The sequence below is a fragment of the Colletotrichum siamense genome (genome assembly GCF_013390195.1).
Source record: "Colletotrichum siamense strain Cg363 chromosome Unknown KSG_Cg363_contig03, whole genome shotgun sequence".
Classification (NCBI taxonomy): Eukaryota; Fungi; Ascomycota; class Sordariomycetes; order Glomerellales; family Glomerellaceae; genus Colletotrichum; species Colletotrichum siamense.
The window spans coordinates 3448094-3462136 of record NW_023501016.1 but is presented as its reverse complement, the minus strand read 5'-3'; the positions used below and the strand labels follow the sequence as shown (position 1 = coordinate 3462136).

At 52.8% G+C, this 14043-nt stretch overlaps 3 protein-coding genes across 3 annotated transcripts; all 3 read left to right on the top strand.

Annotated features, from left to right (window-relative positions):
* On the top strand, window positions 1–1549 carry CGCS363_v004900 (putative nucleosome assembly protein; the record flags this gene model as incomplete). Its single annotated transcript, XM_036636749.1, has 5 exons — window positions 1–47; window positions 178–257; window positions 338–1048; window positions 1107–1426; window positions 1499–1549. 5 exons carry the CDS (start codon window positions 1–3, stop codon window positions 1547–1549), a joined length of 1209 nt encoding a protein of 402 aa, XP_036498454.1.
* Window positions 1550–3400: 1851 nt separating this feature from the next.
* On the top strand, window positions 3401–5061 carry SER3 (D-3-phosphoglycerate dehydrogenase 1; the record flags this gene model as incomplete). The annotated part of the gene is made up of 5 exons (XM_036636748.1): window positions 3401–3705; window positions 3782–4089; window positions 4145–4624; window positions 4679–4972; window positions 5033–5061. The coding sequence occupies 5 exons, from the start codon at window positions 3401–3403 to the stop codon at window positions 5059–5061; spliced, it is 1416 nt and encodes a 471-aa protein (XP_036497351.1).
* A 3208-nt stretch (window positions 5062–8269) lies between these two features.
* Window positions 8270–13396, top strand: MYO2 (Myosin-2; the record flags this gene model as incomplete). Its single annotated transcript, XM_036636747.1, has 7 exons — window positions 8270–8404; window positions 8487–8616; window positions 8680–8869; window positions 8923–12778; window positions 12836–12909; window positions 12972–13186; window positions 13248–13396. 7 exons carry the CDS (start codon window positions 8270–8272, stop codon window positions 13394–13396), a joined length of 4749 nt encoding a protein of 1582 aa, XP_036497352.1.
* Window positions 13397–14043: the final 647 nt, after the last annotated feature.

The following is a 14043-nucleotide window of genomic DNA, read 5'->3' as shown; positions in this document are numbered from 1 at the left end:
ATGGCTGAGCCTATTCGCAACAAGCGCCTCGACCCGGCCACTGCGCCGTAAGTATCTGACCCCCCCCCCCCCACGGCTGCACTTTGTTCTGGGTGGCGACCCCTCGCTTCTCGCTCGCAGTGTTCGACGACAAAAGTTGTCTCTTCGTGATGGCTAACGATCTTCATCTGCCCTCAGTACGCCGCAGAACACCCCCCTTCAGAATGCGCCCATTTCCTCGCACGCCCAGCAGCCCGGCGTTGACAGCATCAAGGAGGGTATGTGCCCCTCTTCTGCCATTTGGTTTCGCCCATACCCCTCCATCGGATGATAACTAACTTGCAATTCTCCGTCATAGAGGATCTTGATCGCGCCGCCGCTGCCTCCATCTTCGCCCAAAACCCAAAGCTCGTTCAAATGATCCAGGGAAGACTTGGCTCCCTCGTCGGCCGTTCCTCCGGTTACATCGAGTCCCTCCCTCCTCAGGTGCGCCGCCGTGTCGCTGGCCTCAAGGGCATTCAGAAGGAGCACTCCAAGCTCGAGGCCGAATTCCAGGAGGAGGTTCTCCAGCTGGAGAAGAAGTACTTCGCCAAGTTCACTCCTCTCTACGAGAAGCGTGCCAAAATTGTGAACGGAGGCTCTGAGCCTTCCGAGGAAGAGATCAAGGCCGGCGAGGAGGACGATGATGACGAGGAGCCCGAGGACGCCGAGAAGACGGATAAGTCTACCGAATCATCCGACGTCTCTGGTATCCCCGAGTTCTGGCTGTCTGCCATGAAGAACCAAATTTCTCTTGCCGAGATGATTACCGACCGTGATGAGGCCGCCCTGAAGCACCTCGTTGATATTCGCATGGAGTACCTCGACAAGCCTGGTTTCCGCCTCATCTTCGAGTTTGCCGAGAACGAGTTTTTCACGAACAAGACCATCACCAAAACCTACTTCTACCAGAGCGAGAGCGGCTACGGTGGTGACTTCATCTATGATCATGCCGAAGGTGACAAAATCGATTGGAAGGAAGGCAAGGATCTCACTGTTCGGATCGAGAGCAAGAAGCAGAGGAACAAGAGTGAGTTTGGAAGGCGCGTATCCGGAATACAAGAATCGGCCGCTGACCATTGTAACAGACACGAAGCAGACTCGTATCGTTAAGAAGACGGTTCCCACCGAGTCCTTCTTCAACTTCTTCTCGCCTCCTCAGGCCCCCACGGAGGAGGACGACGACGCCGCTTCTGACATCGAGGAGCGCCTTGAGCTTGACTACCAGCTTGGAGAGGACATCAAGGAGAAGCTCATCCCCCGTGCCATCGACTGGTTTACCGGCGAAGCTCTGGCCTTTGAGGAGTTGGACGATGATGACTTGGAGGGTGACTTCGACGACGAGGACGACGACGATGACGACGATCTTAGCGAGGACCGTGACGAAGACGAAGAGTCTGAGGACGAGGTGAGTGCTACCGCGATTTTGATAGCCGAGCCCATGTCTGGCCTGCGTAATAGAGCTGACTATCGCGTACAGGACGATGCCGGCAAACCTAAGCAGGAGGCGGCTGAGTGCAAGCAGAGCTGAGCGATGCAGGCATAAGCCACTTTTTGTTGATAGGTTCTTGGCATCCATGCTGATCGGGACTTGAGGAAAATGTGTTATTCCAACAAGTGCTTTCCGCACCCACAGAGGTGGCGATGTCTACACTGCGCGCCACCTCAGCATTACGAGGTTTGGGCCAAGCAGCAAACCACAGAAAGGTTCTGCTTGATAGATGGTAATTGACATTTCGGTCGCCGATTTTCTTTTTCTTCCGAGAGACACGGCTATTTACGTCCTGGCCATGAATGATGCTGTATGTTGCTGCTGAAACGGGGATCGTAGAACGGGTGTTTTCTGAGTTTGTTCTTCTTTTTTATGTAACGGATAGGGGGCTAGCATTGGAGGTAGTAGAGACACACAAGTAAGCATGGGTCAATCGATGGTCCCCAAAGTTTTATCCCGTGTGACTATCAATCGGAGGGGTTCACCCAGCCCCCATAGTGCCCCAAACTGAATGGTCACTGCACGGCCAGATAGAGTACGGTGAGGAGAAGGCCATGGTGTTGAGTAAGGAATCTACGCCATGCTTAAGAATGGCTGGGTCATTTGTGAAGTTGCTGTCGGCTGCGACTAAGAAGGAAGCTCCGTGAGTTGTCGGGAGCGGAACTTGCGTGGCGGGAGGTTGGATCGGGCTGACAAGACAACACAAGCCTACCTTACCCAGTATGCTGGAAGTCGGGTGACGACTTTGCGGCTACGCATGGCGATTGGGCCTTGAATCGCCTCAGCAAAGTGGAACGACAAAATTGTCCGTAACCGGCACGTCGGGCCCAACAAGCATTAATACACGACATGTATCCGTAATGCGTTGACTGTTCTATTTCCAGTGACCCACGCAGAGCGGCTCTGGGCCGTTATGACGCTTCCGTGCCGGCTTTGGAGGGGTGCAAGATTTTTTTCCTCTTCCTCCCCTCTCTAAATTTTTTTCCGTCTCAGTGACTCAAGCACAAGTCGTGTCAAGCAGCGGGAGATGGGACAAGGGCCGCGGTGAGGTGCCGGCGTACTGGACTCGGTGCCGTTCCCATGGCGTGCTTGCGATGGACCGACTGCCGGTAGAACTCCGCTGTCACAGCAGTCGGCATAGCACTGTGTGAGTAACTCCCGGTACTTGATTCATGGCTCCTGACGCCGCGTTTGCATGCACATGGCGCGTTCAGTTTCCACATCCGCACCGTATCAGATCCGTGTCCACACGTGGCGGTAGGATCCCGGAGACGAAATCCACTCTTCGGGGTCTGCCCTTTACTGTACCTTCCGCAATACACATCTGCTAGCCCGCACCGAGCATCATCTTAGCTGGCTGCGGCTGCGATTGCGGATGCGCCTGTCCAGTCATAGTACGTAAAACACATCCATGGATGTGCTGTCGGGCACCGTGCTCATTACATAGCGCACGTAGGTACCTCTATGGCCATGGAATGCTCTCAGTCATCGTGTGCAGCCAGTAAAATGCTGCAACTTGCAGCGCTGAGGTAAGGTAGGTAAGGTAGGAGTAGACGGACGCACTACGTACTCTTTTTTTTTTTCCCGCCTCGGTCACCACTGGGCCATCCCGCGTCATTTTGAGAACGTTCCATGAATATAAAACTTCCCTTCTCCGGACCACATCACGAAGCGTTGTGCCATCTTTAAATGCCGCGCCATCAGCTTTAGCACTTCTCTTTCCGAGCTGAATACATTACCTGTCGTCGTCTGTCTCCCCCTCGGCCCTCACGACACCACCCTCAACCGAGCTGCATATCGGCCTATTCTGCCCCGCATCAAAAATTCCCAATCACCCCTCCATCGTCACACGCGCCTCAGCCATTAGGACTTCAGCAGCCACACGTAGACATGGCCTCAGCACAGGATATTACCGGCGCCTCAGCGTTCGGAAAGCAGCTCGAAGTCTCTGCCAGCCTTGGTCTCTCGACTTCCCCTACTGCTACGTTTCATTCTCCTCCCTCCAGCTTTGGCGGACCTGCTCTCGCCAGGAGGCCCGCCCCCAAGCTCCTGAAGCCTTTCGACACCCAGGACATCAAGATTCTGCTCCTCGAGAACGTCAACCAAACCGGCAAGGACATCCTTACTGAACAGGGCTACCAGGTTGAAGCTCTGAAGACGTCTTTGCCCGAGGATCAGCTCATTGAGAAAATTCGGTAGGCAATGCCTTTGACGATAAACGATTGTGAATTCGAGAGTAAAACATGAGCGACTCATATCATCGAACAATAGGGACGTCCACGTCATTGGTATTCGCTCCAAGACGAAATTGACCGAGAAAGTACTTCGTGAGGCCAAGAACCTACTTGTCATCGGCTGCTTCTGCATCGGCACCAACCAGGTCGACCTCGAGTACGCCGCTGCCCATGGTATCGCCGTGTTCAACTCTCCCTTCGCCAACTCTCGCAGTGTGGCTGAGCTCGTCATTGCCGAAATTATTACTTTGGCCCGCCAGCTTGGCGACCGCTCGAACGAAATGCACCGCGGCACCTGGAATAAGGTCAGCGCGAAGTGCTGGGAGATCCGTGGCAAGACACTTGGTATATCAATCCCATTTCAGGTCTGGCAGCAACGTGAACTCTAACTCCCTCCCAGGCATCGTCGGCTACGGCCACATTGGCTCCCAATTGTCCGTCTTGGCCGAAGCAATGGGAATGAATGTTGTCTACTACGACGTTGTCAATCTGATGGCCATGGGTACTGCGAGACAGGTGCCCACTTTGGACAGCCTGCTAGAAGAGGCGGACTTCGTGACCCTCCACGTACCGGAACTGCCCGAAACCAAGAACATGATTGGAGCTGTTCAACTGGAGAAGATGAAGACCGGTGCCTATTTGATCAACGCCAGTCGTGGCACTGTTGTCGACATTCAGGCTCTCATCAACGCCATGCGCTCTGGCAAGATTGCTGGCGCTGCTCTTGACGTCTATCCCAATGAGCCTGCCGCCAATGGCGACTATTTTAACAGCTCCCTTAATGCCTGGGGAGAGGATCTGCGCAACTTGAACAACATCATTCTTACTCCGCACATCGGTGGAAGCACTGAGGAGGCACAGCGCGCAATTGGTGTGGAAGGTAAGTTGTCAAGACTTGTCATTGTTACTCCTTGCCAGGCTCACAAGTGAACAGTTGCCGAGGCTCTTGTGCGCTACATCAACCAGGGCATCACATTGAACAGCGTGAACTTGCCTGAAGTGAACCTGAGATCCTTGACTCTTGACGAACCCGACCACGCTCGTGTCATCTATATTCATCGCAACATCCCCGGTGTTCTGCGCAGAGTCAATGAGATTCTGGGCAACCACAACGTCGACAAGCAAATTACTGACAGTAAGGGTGATATCGCCTACCTTATGGCTGACGTCAGCGATGTGAAGGGGGAGGACATCAAGGATATCTCAGACAGTCTCGACGCTCTAAGCTGTGAGCATTCTCCCCTCTTCCCCCAGTTGTTCGACATGATCCATGCTGACTTTGTTACAGCTCGTATCTTGACCCGTGTCTTGTACTAGAGCTAGTCTAGCGCATCGCATTTGGAGGCGTTTATGAATGGAGAATTTGACTTTGGGACATTATAGTGGCAGCTGACGTCTGCTGCCATTTGCGACAGCATTTCAACATGTCGGCAGGAGGCGCCTAAGCGCTTTCGATTATGGAGTATCGGGTTCACATCAACTTGAAGGCATAGAAAAAGGGTAGAAGCATGGCTGCGTCTGCGGTAAGAATAGGATACATAAAACGAGATCGACGTCAAGAAGTAGTTACGCACTCTGTGAAGCAAATTTGCGAGCGACATTAATGGTGCTACTTGGTCAAGGATCAGGTCAGAGTTAAGTCTCCAGGTTGTACGCTGTTTTGGAGGGGCATGGCATGCTGTGCTTCTGCTTGAGCCTTGCACACTGGACGCAGCTGTATACGGCGGGCCAGTAAGGCGGTGAGTGAGGGACAAGCAGTACGCGGGGCGTGTCTATGCCTCGGAAATTGTGGTGTGCAGCGGTCCAGTGGCCGGCGCCGGACCCAGTAGCCACCAGAGAGCATGAATTCTTCATACTCAAAAGCATCTTCAGGTGCCTGAAGCAATGCCGTCTTTGGCTTAGCCTTCGCCAGGCGACCAGAACACCGGACAGGGAAATGGAGTGCACGTCCGATAAATGGGAACCGGCCCTTGGCCCGATACCTGTCAATCGCGTAGGAAGCAAGTCACGTCTCCGTTGGCTAGTTGAGCAGCAACAGCAGATACGTATGTCCTAGATTGCAATGGCATGATGGTAAATATTGGGAACAACGGACAAAGACCCTGCCCCAACCTTGCTGGAGAGGGGAATGAAATTTGCAGTTTAATACACTGGGAGCAAAGCGGGTAGGGGGCCGCTATCCACCTTCACCGGCCGCTGCACCGGGGTTGAAGAGCAAAGAGCGGAGAAAAAAGGGGGGGGAAGCCAGCAGCAATGCGGACAGTAGAGAAACACTGTGCGTTCCAACGCTTTATTTGGGGCCCCCCAGCAACAGTCATGTACAACCTGCCTGCTGGTGGCCCTGACTAACTGGCGACGAAGTCACAGACTCTGTTTGTGGCTCGATGAGGAGATGAGATGAAGCTTGCCTCGCTCATACACAAAGCCCAATCCCCAAATTTTCACCATAGACACTATGAGAGAAATCGGATAATAGGAAAGAGGGAGGTAACGAGAGACGAAGCAGAAATCATTACGCCACGAAGAACAAACCTGATGCAGGGCATCTTGCGCTAGAGTGCTAGTGCGAGAAGCTTAAGAGCGTCGATTGTTTCGTCTGGCTTAGCAGCCAGCTAACTAACCTCTGAGCCTCACGTTTTCCCGTCGAAATATCTGAATTTTTGACTCTAACTACGCCTCGGGCGATCTTTGGACTTCGGAGCTTTCTCCTGCCAGCGATGGCTACTGATGGAGAATGAGTGGATGGATATAATCGGCCATAACAGAGCTTCTCTATAAACAGGCAATGAGCCAAATCCTGTATTTCAGAAGAATCAAAGGACACCAAGCTGAAGAACCGGTGTCGAGTCAAGCTCGCCAAAAGACAATTCCGAGGCCTTGAATCGGGTCCTTTCAAGCCTGACAGCCACCAACCTTCCATTGGCCAGCCCATCCGTCTTTACATCAAAGAAAACGACAAAGACGCCAAAGAAGACCATTTTAGGGACAAGATCCGTCAAACAGGAGCCAAAACATTGTAATTGTAAGCCCATCTGATAGACAGCAGAGCTGGAGACAGGTGGTCAAAGGGCCAAAGGAACCTTACAGAAACGTGGGAAAAGTAAAGACGCAGCAGAAGCCCATCCAGCCGCCGTGCCCTTCACATGCCGCCGCACTGTCTGCTTCTAAGCAGTCCCATCTGTCTCCTTTCCCGCCCTTGAGAGAGCTCAAAGGTGTATCCGTACTGCGTGCATAGGATGCGTCTTAGCTGCAGATTTCACCTCGCCTTATATGAGGCAAGTCTAGGTAGTAGAAGGTGAGGGAAAGGTACTTTGGGCAAAGATAAAAGGCTAGTCATATCCACCTAGGACTTAGATGTTGGTTTACAGGAAAACGACTCCGTTACCTAAGATATCTGAGGTAGGTGTCACAGCAACAAAGGGTAGGTAGTGTTGATCAGACGCAACATTGCTGTAAGGTACTGGACTGCTGCTGCTGCTGCTGCTAGCTGCTAGCTGCTAGCTGCCCTGCCTCTGTTCCCCTAATGTTGTAAGGTGACCAACCCCCCCTGCAACGAGGTGCACCTCTCGCACGTTCAATCATTGGGATAGGGGACCACAGTCACTGGACCACACCGCGGGCACGCTCAGTTCCCATGCTGCCATAGTGCCTGCCACGCTAACACTGACCCAACTTTTTATCACACAAAGCATTGGCTGTGGCATTCGTTGCCTACCTATGGACCTACTTTCAAGGTACCTCAGGTACCTCCTACCTTGCCTAGGTAGGTAAGGTAGGTTGGTATTCTTGCAGTCGAAAGGTACCTCACCGCAGTACTGTTGCTTCCATCCCCTGAAGGCATCACTCTTGCAGCAGCCTGGCTGATGGGGACGCGTGTGGAGGCTCCCAGTCTCGTCTCCCCGTCTCTTTCTCTCACGCATCCTTAGCATCAGTGCGCTCGCTCCTCTCAACCCCCGGCCGTTCTCACCTGGCGTTTTTTACTTGGAGCCCCTGTCTGTTGGAACCTCAAAAAGTTGTCCAGTTCATCAGGCCGGCCATCCTCCTTTCCCTACCGCCATTAATCTACCAACCCTCACCTACGTCTGGCATCTGCGTGCAATCTACGCCCAACTGGCCACAAATCTGGACATATACCCGACTCGTCCAGATCACACGTCGTGATCTACTTCGCGTCGTTCCTCAGCTATCAATTGCTACCTCGGCCGGCATACACTCTCCTGTCCGCCTTGCTCGCCCTCCTAGCCCTTTTCTTCCCATCGATACCGTCTCCTAGCCTCCATCCTCCGAGTCTCGACCTGATTTCTGCGACAATCATCTATCTCCAGACGACCATTGCGTCAAGAGTCTAGCAGCTCGCCCACAACACCCAGTTGCTCCTTCCTCCCCGGTCGCCCATGAATCTCTCCAGCCCCTTCGAGCTTTCACCCCTAGACTTGCCTCGCCCCATCCGCCACTCCTCTGGGAAATACTAGTTCTGCCGTCAACAATCCTCTCGAATTCATCCTCATCTACTCGCTCCGCCCCAATGTCTCAGAACTACGATGTCGGTACGAGGGCATGGCAGCCCGATGCCACCGAGGGCTGGGTCGCGTCCGAGGTTGTCAACAAGACTGTCGATGGTAATAAGGTCAAGCTGGTCTTTAAGCTTGACAGCGGCGAGGTAAGTTTTCTTCTTCCACATCTCTGACTTGAATTCTGCCACAGATGCTGTCACTCTATGCCCGTTGCTGACTTGCCTGTAGGAAAAGACGATAGACGTCACTGTCGAGGCCCTTCAGAATGGCGATTCTTCCTTACCCCCGCTCATGAACCCGACCATGCTAGAAGCGAGCGACGATTTGACGAATTTGTCCCATCTCAACGAGCCTGCCGGTACTGTCTTCAAAATCCACGCCTTGGCCTGGCCGCTGTGCTAACCCCACTCCTTTCGACCAGTCCTGCAGGCCATTCGTCTTCGATATGCACAGAAAGAGATTTATACATACAGTGGTATCGTCCTGATTGCTGCGAACCCGTTCGCTAGAGTAGACTCTCTTTACGTGCCCGGCATGGTTCAGGTGTATGCGGGCAAACAGAGAGCGACACAAGCACCGCATCTGTTCGCTATTGCTGAGGAGGCTTTCATGTGAGCGACCCTGCAGTTGTTCAATAGACCTCGCCTTTGCTGACACGGCGCAGTGACATGGTGCGGAGCGGCAAAAACCAGACCGTTGTCGTGTCGGGCGAGTCTGGTGCTGGTAAGACAGTCAGCGCAAAGTACATCATGCGCTACTTCGCGACCAGAGAATCCCCTGACAACCCGGGAACGCGATCCAAGAAGGGAGCCGAGGCTATGAGCGAGACGGAAGAGCAGATTTTGGCTACGAACCCAATCATGGAAGCCTTCGGCAACGCAAAGACGACGCGTAACGACAACTCCTCACGTTTCGGCAAGTACATCGAGATCATGTTTGACGAAAAGACCAACATCATTGGCGCCAAGATTCGCACTTACCTTCTGGAGCGATCCAGGCTGGTTTTTCAACCTCTCAAGGAGCGCAACTATCACATCTTCTACCAATTGGTAGCAGGTGCTTCGGAGACCGAGCGTCAACAGCTGAACATTCTTCCAATCGAGCAGTACGAGTATTTGAACCAGGGCAACTGCCCCACAATTGATGGAGTCGATGACAAGGCTGAATTCGAGGCAACCAAGAGTTCTCTGAAGACCATTGGTGTGACGGAGGCTCAGCAGTCCGAAATCTTCAAGCTCTTGGCTGGTTTGCTCCACTTGGGAAATGTCAAGATCGGAGCGTCGCGTAACGATAGCGTTCTTGCGCCGACGGAACCGTCTCTGGAGCTAGCCTGCTCGATTCTGGGCGTCAATGGGGCTGAATTCGCCAAATGGATTGTCAAAAAACAGCTTGTCACGAGGGGCGAGAAGATCACGTCCAACCTTACGCAAGCTCAAGCTATTGTCGTTCGAGATTCCGTTGCCAAGTTTATCTATTCCAGCCTGTTTGACTGGCTCGTCGAGATCATCAACATGAGTTTGGCGACTGAGGATGTCCTGAACCGCGTTACCTCTTTCATTGGTGTGCTCGATATCTACGGCTTCGAACACTTTGCGAAGAACTCGTTCGAGCAATTTTGCATCAACTACGCCAATGAAAAGCTGCAACAGGAATTCAACCAGCATGTCTTCAAGCTGGAGCAGGAAGAATACCTCAGAGAGCAAATCGACTGGACATTCATCGAGTTCTCGGACAACCAGCCCGCCATTGACTTGATCGAGGGTAAACTCGGTATCCTGTCTTTACTGGACGAAGAGTCCCGTCTGCCGATGGGCTCAGATGAACAATTCGTCATGAAGCTGCACAATCAGTACGGAACCGACAAGCACAAATTTTATAAGAAGCCGAGGTTCGGAAAGTCTGCCTTCACAGTTTGCCACTATGCGGTGGACGTCACCTACGAGTCGGAGGGATTCATTGAGAAGAATCGTGATACTGTTCCGGACGAGCACATGGCTGTCCTCCGCGCCAGCACAAACGACTTCCTCCGCAACGTTCTCGATGCTGCCGCTGCCGTTAGAGAGAAGGATGTGGCATCTGCCTCGTCCAGCTCCGTGAAGCCCGCTGCTGGTAGGAAAATTGGCGTGGCTGTCAACAGGAAGCCGACTCTAGGAGGCATTTTCCGCTCCTCGCTGATTGAGCTCATGAATACCATTAACAACACGGATGTGCACTACATTCGTTGTATCAAGCCCAACGAGGCCAAAGAGTCGTGGAAGTTCGAGGGCCCAATGGTTCTTAGCCAGCTGCGAGCTTGCGGTGTTCTCGAGACTGTGCGTATAAGTTGCGCTGGTTACCCCACAAGATGGACTTACGAGGAATTCGCTCTTCGGTACTACATGCTTGTCCATTCCGACCAGTGGACATCAGAGATTCGAGAGATGGCCAACGCTATCCTGTCCAAGGCCCTAGGTTCTAGCTCTGGAAAAGGTACGGATAAGTATCAGCTGGGCCTCACCAAGATCTTCTTCCGTGCTGGCATGCTTGCTTTCCTTGAAAACTTGCGCACTAGCCGCCTGAACGACTGCGCAATCCTCATTCAAAAGAATCTTCGCGCCAAGTTCTACCGCAACCGCTACCTCGAGGCTCGCAACGCTATCGTGACTTTTCAGTCCGCCGTGCGAGCGTACATTGCCCGAAAGCAAGCCCAGCAACTCCGCACTGTCAAAGCAGCAACAACGATTCAGCGGGTTTGGCGTGGCCACAGGCAAAGAAAAGAGTACTTACGCATCAGGAACGATGTCGTCCTGGCGCAAGCGGCGGCCAAAGGTTACCTTCGAAGAAAAGAAATCATGGAGACCCGCGTAGGCAACGCTGCTATCCTCATTCAGCGAGTGTGGCGGTCCCGTCGACAGGTGCTTGCTTGGAGGCAGTACCGGAAGAAGGTTACTCTTATTCAAAGCTTGTGGCGTGGAAGAATGGCTAGGCGTGACTACAAGAAGGTCCGCGAGGAGGCTCGTGATCTGAAGCAGATTTCCTACAAGCTGGAAAACAAGGTCGTCGAGCTGACACAATCTTTGGGTTCCATGAAGACTCAGAACAAGAACTTGGTATCTCAAGTTGAAAATTACGAGGGGCAGATCAAGGCATGGAAGAACCGCCACAACGCTCTCGAGGCTCGCACAAAAGAGCTTCAAACGGAGGCCAACCAGGGAAGCATTGCAGTCGCCAGGCTGCAGGCAATGGAGGACGAGATGAAGAAGCTCCAGCAGAGCTTCGAAGAGTCAACTTCCAACATCAAGAGAATGCAAGAGGAGGAGCGGGAGCTCAGAGAGTCCCTGCGCTCCACAAGCACCGAGCTGGAGACTGTCCGACAGCAGAGCGCCCAAATCGAAAGCGAGAAGCTGTCCTTACGCCAACAGTTAGCCGAGCTTCAAGATCAGTTGGAGCTGGCCAGGAGACTTGCTCCTGCCAACGGCGAGCTAACCAACGGCGCCGTTCAAGCGCAGGCCTCGGCTGCCAGCGGTCTCATCAACCTCGTTTCCTCTAAGAAGCCCAAGCGCCGCAGTGCCGGTGCTGAGCCGCGAGAGATGGATCGCTTCAGCGCTGCGTACAACCCTCGACCCGTCTCCATGGCCGTTACCAGTACCGCCTTGAGGCAGAATCTCCAAGGCGCTGGTGGCTTCACACCCAATGTGGACAACATCGAGCTAGAGCTGGAGACTCTCCTAGCCGACGAGGATGGTCTGAACGAGGAGGTCACCATGGGTCTCATCCGCAACCTCAAAATCCCTTCACCCAACACAAACCCCCCGCCATCCGACAAGGAGGTTCTTTTCCCTTCGTACCTCATCAACCTCGTCACTTCGGAAATGTGGAACAATGGCTTTGTGAAAGAATCTGAGCGTTTCCTAGCCAACGTCATGCAGTCTATACAGCAGGAGGTCATGCAACATGACGGCGACGAGGCCATTAACCCGGGTGCCTTCTGGTTATCCAATGTCCACGAGATGTTGTCCTTTGTCTTCCTCGCGGAAGACTGGTACGAGGCCCAGAAGACGGATAACTATGAGTACGACCGTCTGTTGGAAATCGTCAAGCACGACCTTGAGAGCTTGGAATTCAACATTTACCACACTTGGATGAAGGTGCTGAAGAAGAAGCTCCATAAGATGATTATTCCCGCCATCATCGAGTCTCAGTCCCTTCCAGGATTTGTCACCAACGAGAGCAGTCGCTTCCTCGGCAAGCTTCTGCAGTCCAACTCGACGCCCGCTTACAGTATGGACAACCTCCTCAGCCTGCTGAACAGCGTTTTCCGCGCCATGAAGGCCTATTACTTGGAAGACTCAATTATCACCCAAACGATCACTGAGCTACTCCGCCTGGTCGGCGTCACTGCCTTCAACGACCTGTTGATGAGACGAAACTTCCTCTCCTGGAAGCGCGGTCTTCAGATCAATTACAATATCACTCGTATTGAGGAGTGGTGCAAGAGCCATGACATGCCCGAGGGAACTCTTCAGCTGGAGCACTTGATGGTATGACCTGAGCTCAATTCCGAATACAAAGATATCAGCCAACTAACTGTCATACAGCAAGCAACGAAGCTCCTGCAGCTAAAGAAGGCCACCTTGAATGACATCGAGATCATTCAGGACATTTGCTGGATGTAAGCAAGAACCAAAAGCCGACGTAGATGGTGCCAGAATGCTAACATCATAATCTCTCTAGGCTGTCGCCCAATCAAATTCAGAAGCTCTTGAACCAGTACCTCGTGGCAGACTACGAGCAGCCTATCAATGGCGAAATCATGAAGGCTGTAGCCTCTCGCGTGACGGAGAAGAGCGATGTCTTGCTTCTGCAGGCTGTCGACATGGACGATAGTGGCCCATACGAGATTGCGGAGCCCAGAGTCATCACTGCTTTGGAAACTTACACTCCCTCATGTGAGCAGCCAGTGGTGCATAAATATGTCGTGGAGTTGCTTGCTAACAATCTGATGAACAGGGCTTCAAACACCGCGACTGAAGCGACTTGCTGAGATCGTCTCAGCGCAGGCGATTGCTCAGCAAGAGAAGTTAGACTACGACCCTGAGGACGGCTTCGAGCCCAATGGCGACCTCGCCGAAGTTGACGAGAACGAGGTGGCGGCGTGAGTTGATGCTCAGAGGGAGCGGATGAGGGGTCGCCTTGTGTTTTTAGGGGGGAGGCAGCGGGCAAGAAAGCCAGCCGCTGATGGCGGGGCGTCGCTCGCTGCCGTCTGGTCCGAGTCGGGCACTGGCATAATGAAGCTGTCAAGTGTGTGATGACCTGGTGTGGGCGGCGAAATGCCTTTACCTCCGTGTTATGAACTAGAGCTGGGTATTTACAGCGGCAGATTTTGCATGGGTAATGTAGAAGAAGCAGTTTTTCTGGCGTCGTGTGCTAAGGATATCGCCAATTGATTGAATTGGGGAACACGTGTATTTACACTCATACAAAGGTAAATACAGTGTCACATTAGGATCACGACAAGTATGACAATGGCTTTTCGACTACTTACCCTATATACGCAGTCTACACAGTATGTTGCTTCCTACACCTTGTTGGCATTGTTGAGTGAGGATTAGTATAAGATCAAGATAGGACCGGGATATGACCCGATCTCCGTCGATCTTTCTTAATTAATTGACTGACGCATGACCCAACGATTATTATCAGCACGTGATACTGAAAAATTCCGAAGCCCTATCGTATAGATGCATGTGGGACTGCCCCTCTCCGCCCTTTAATGCAATAGATGAAGTAGCACCCCACCATCTTT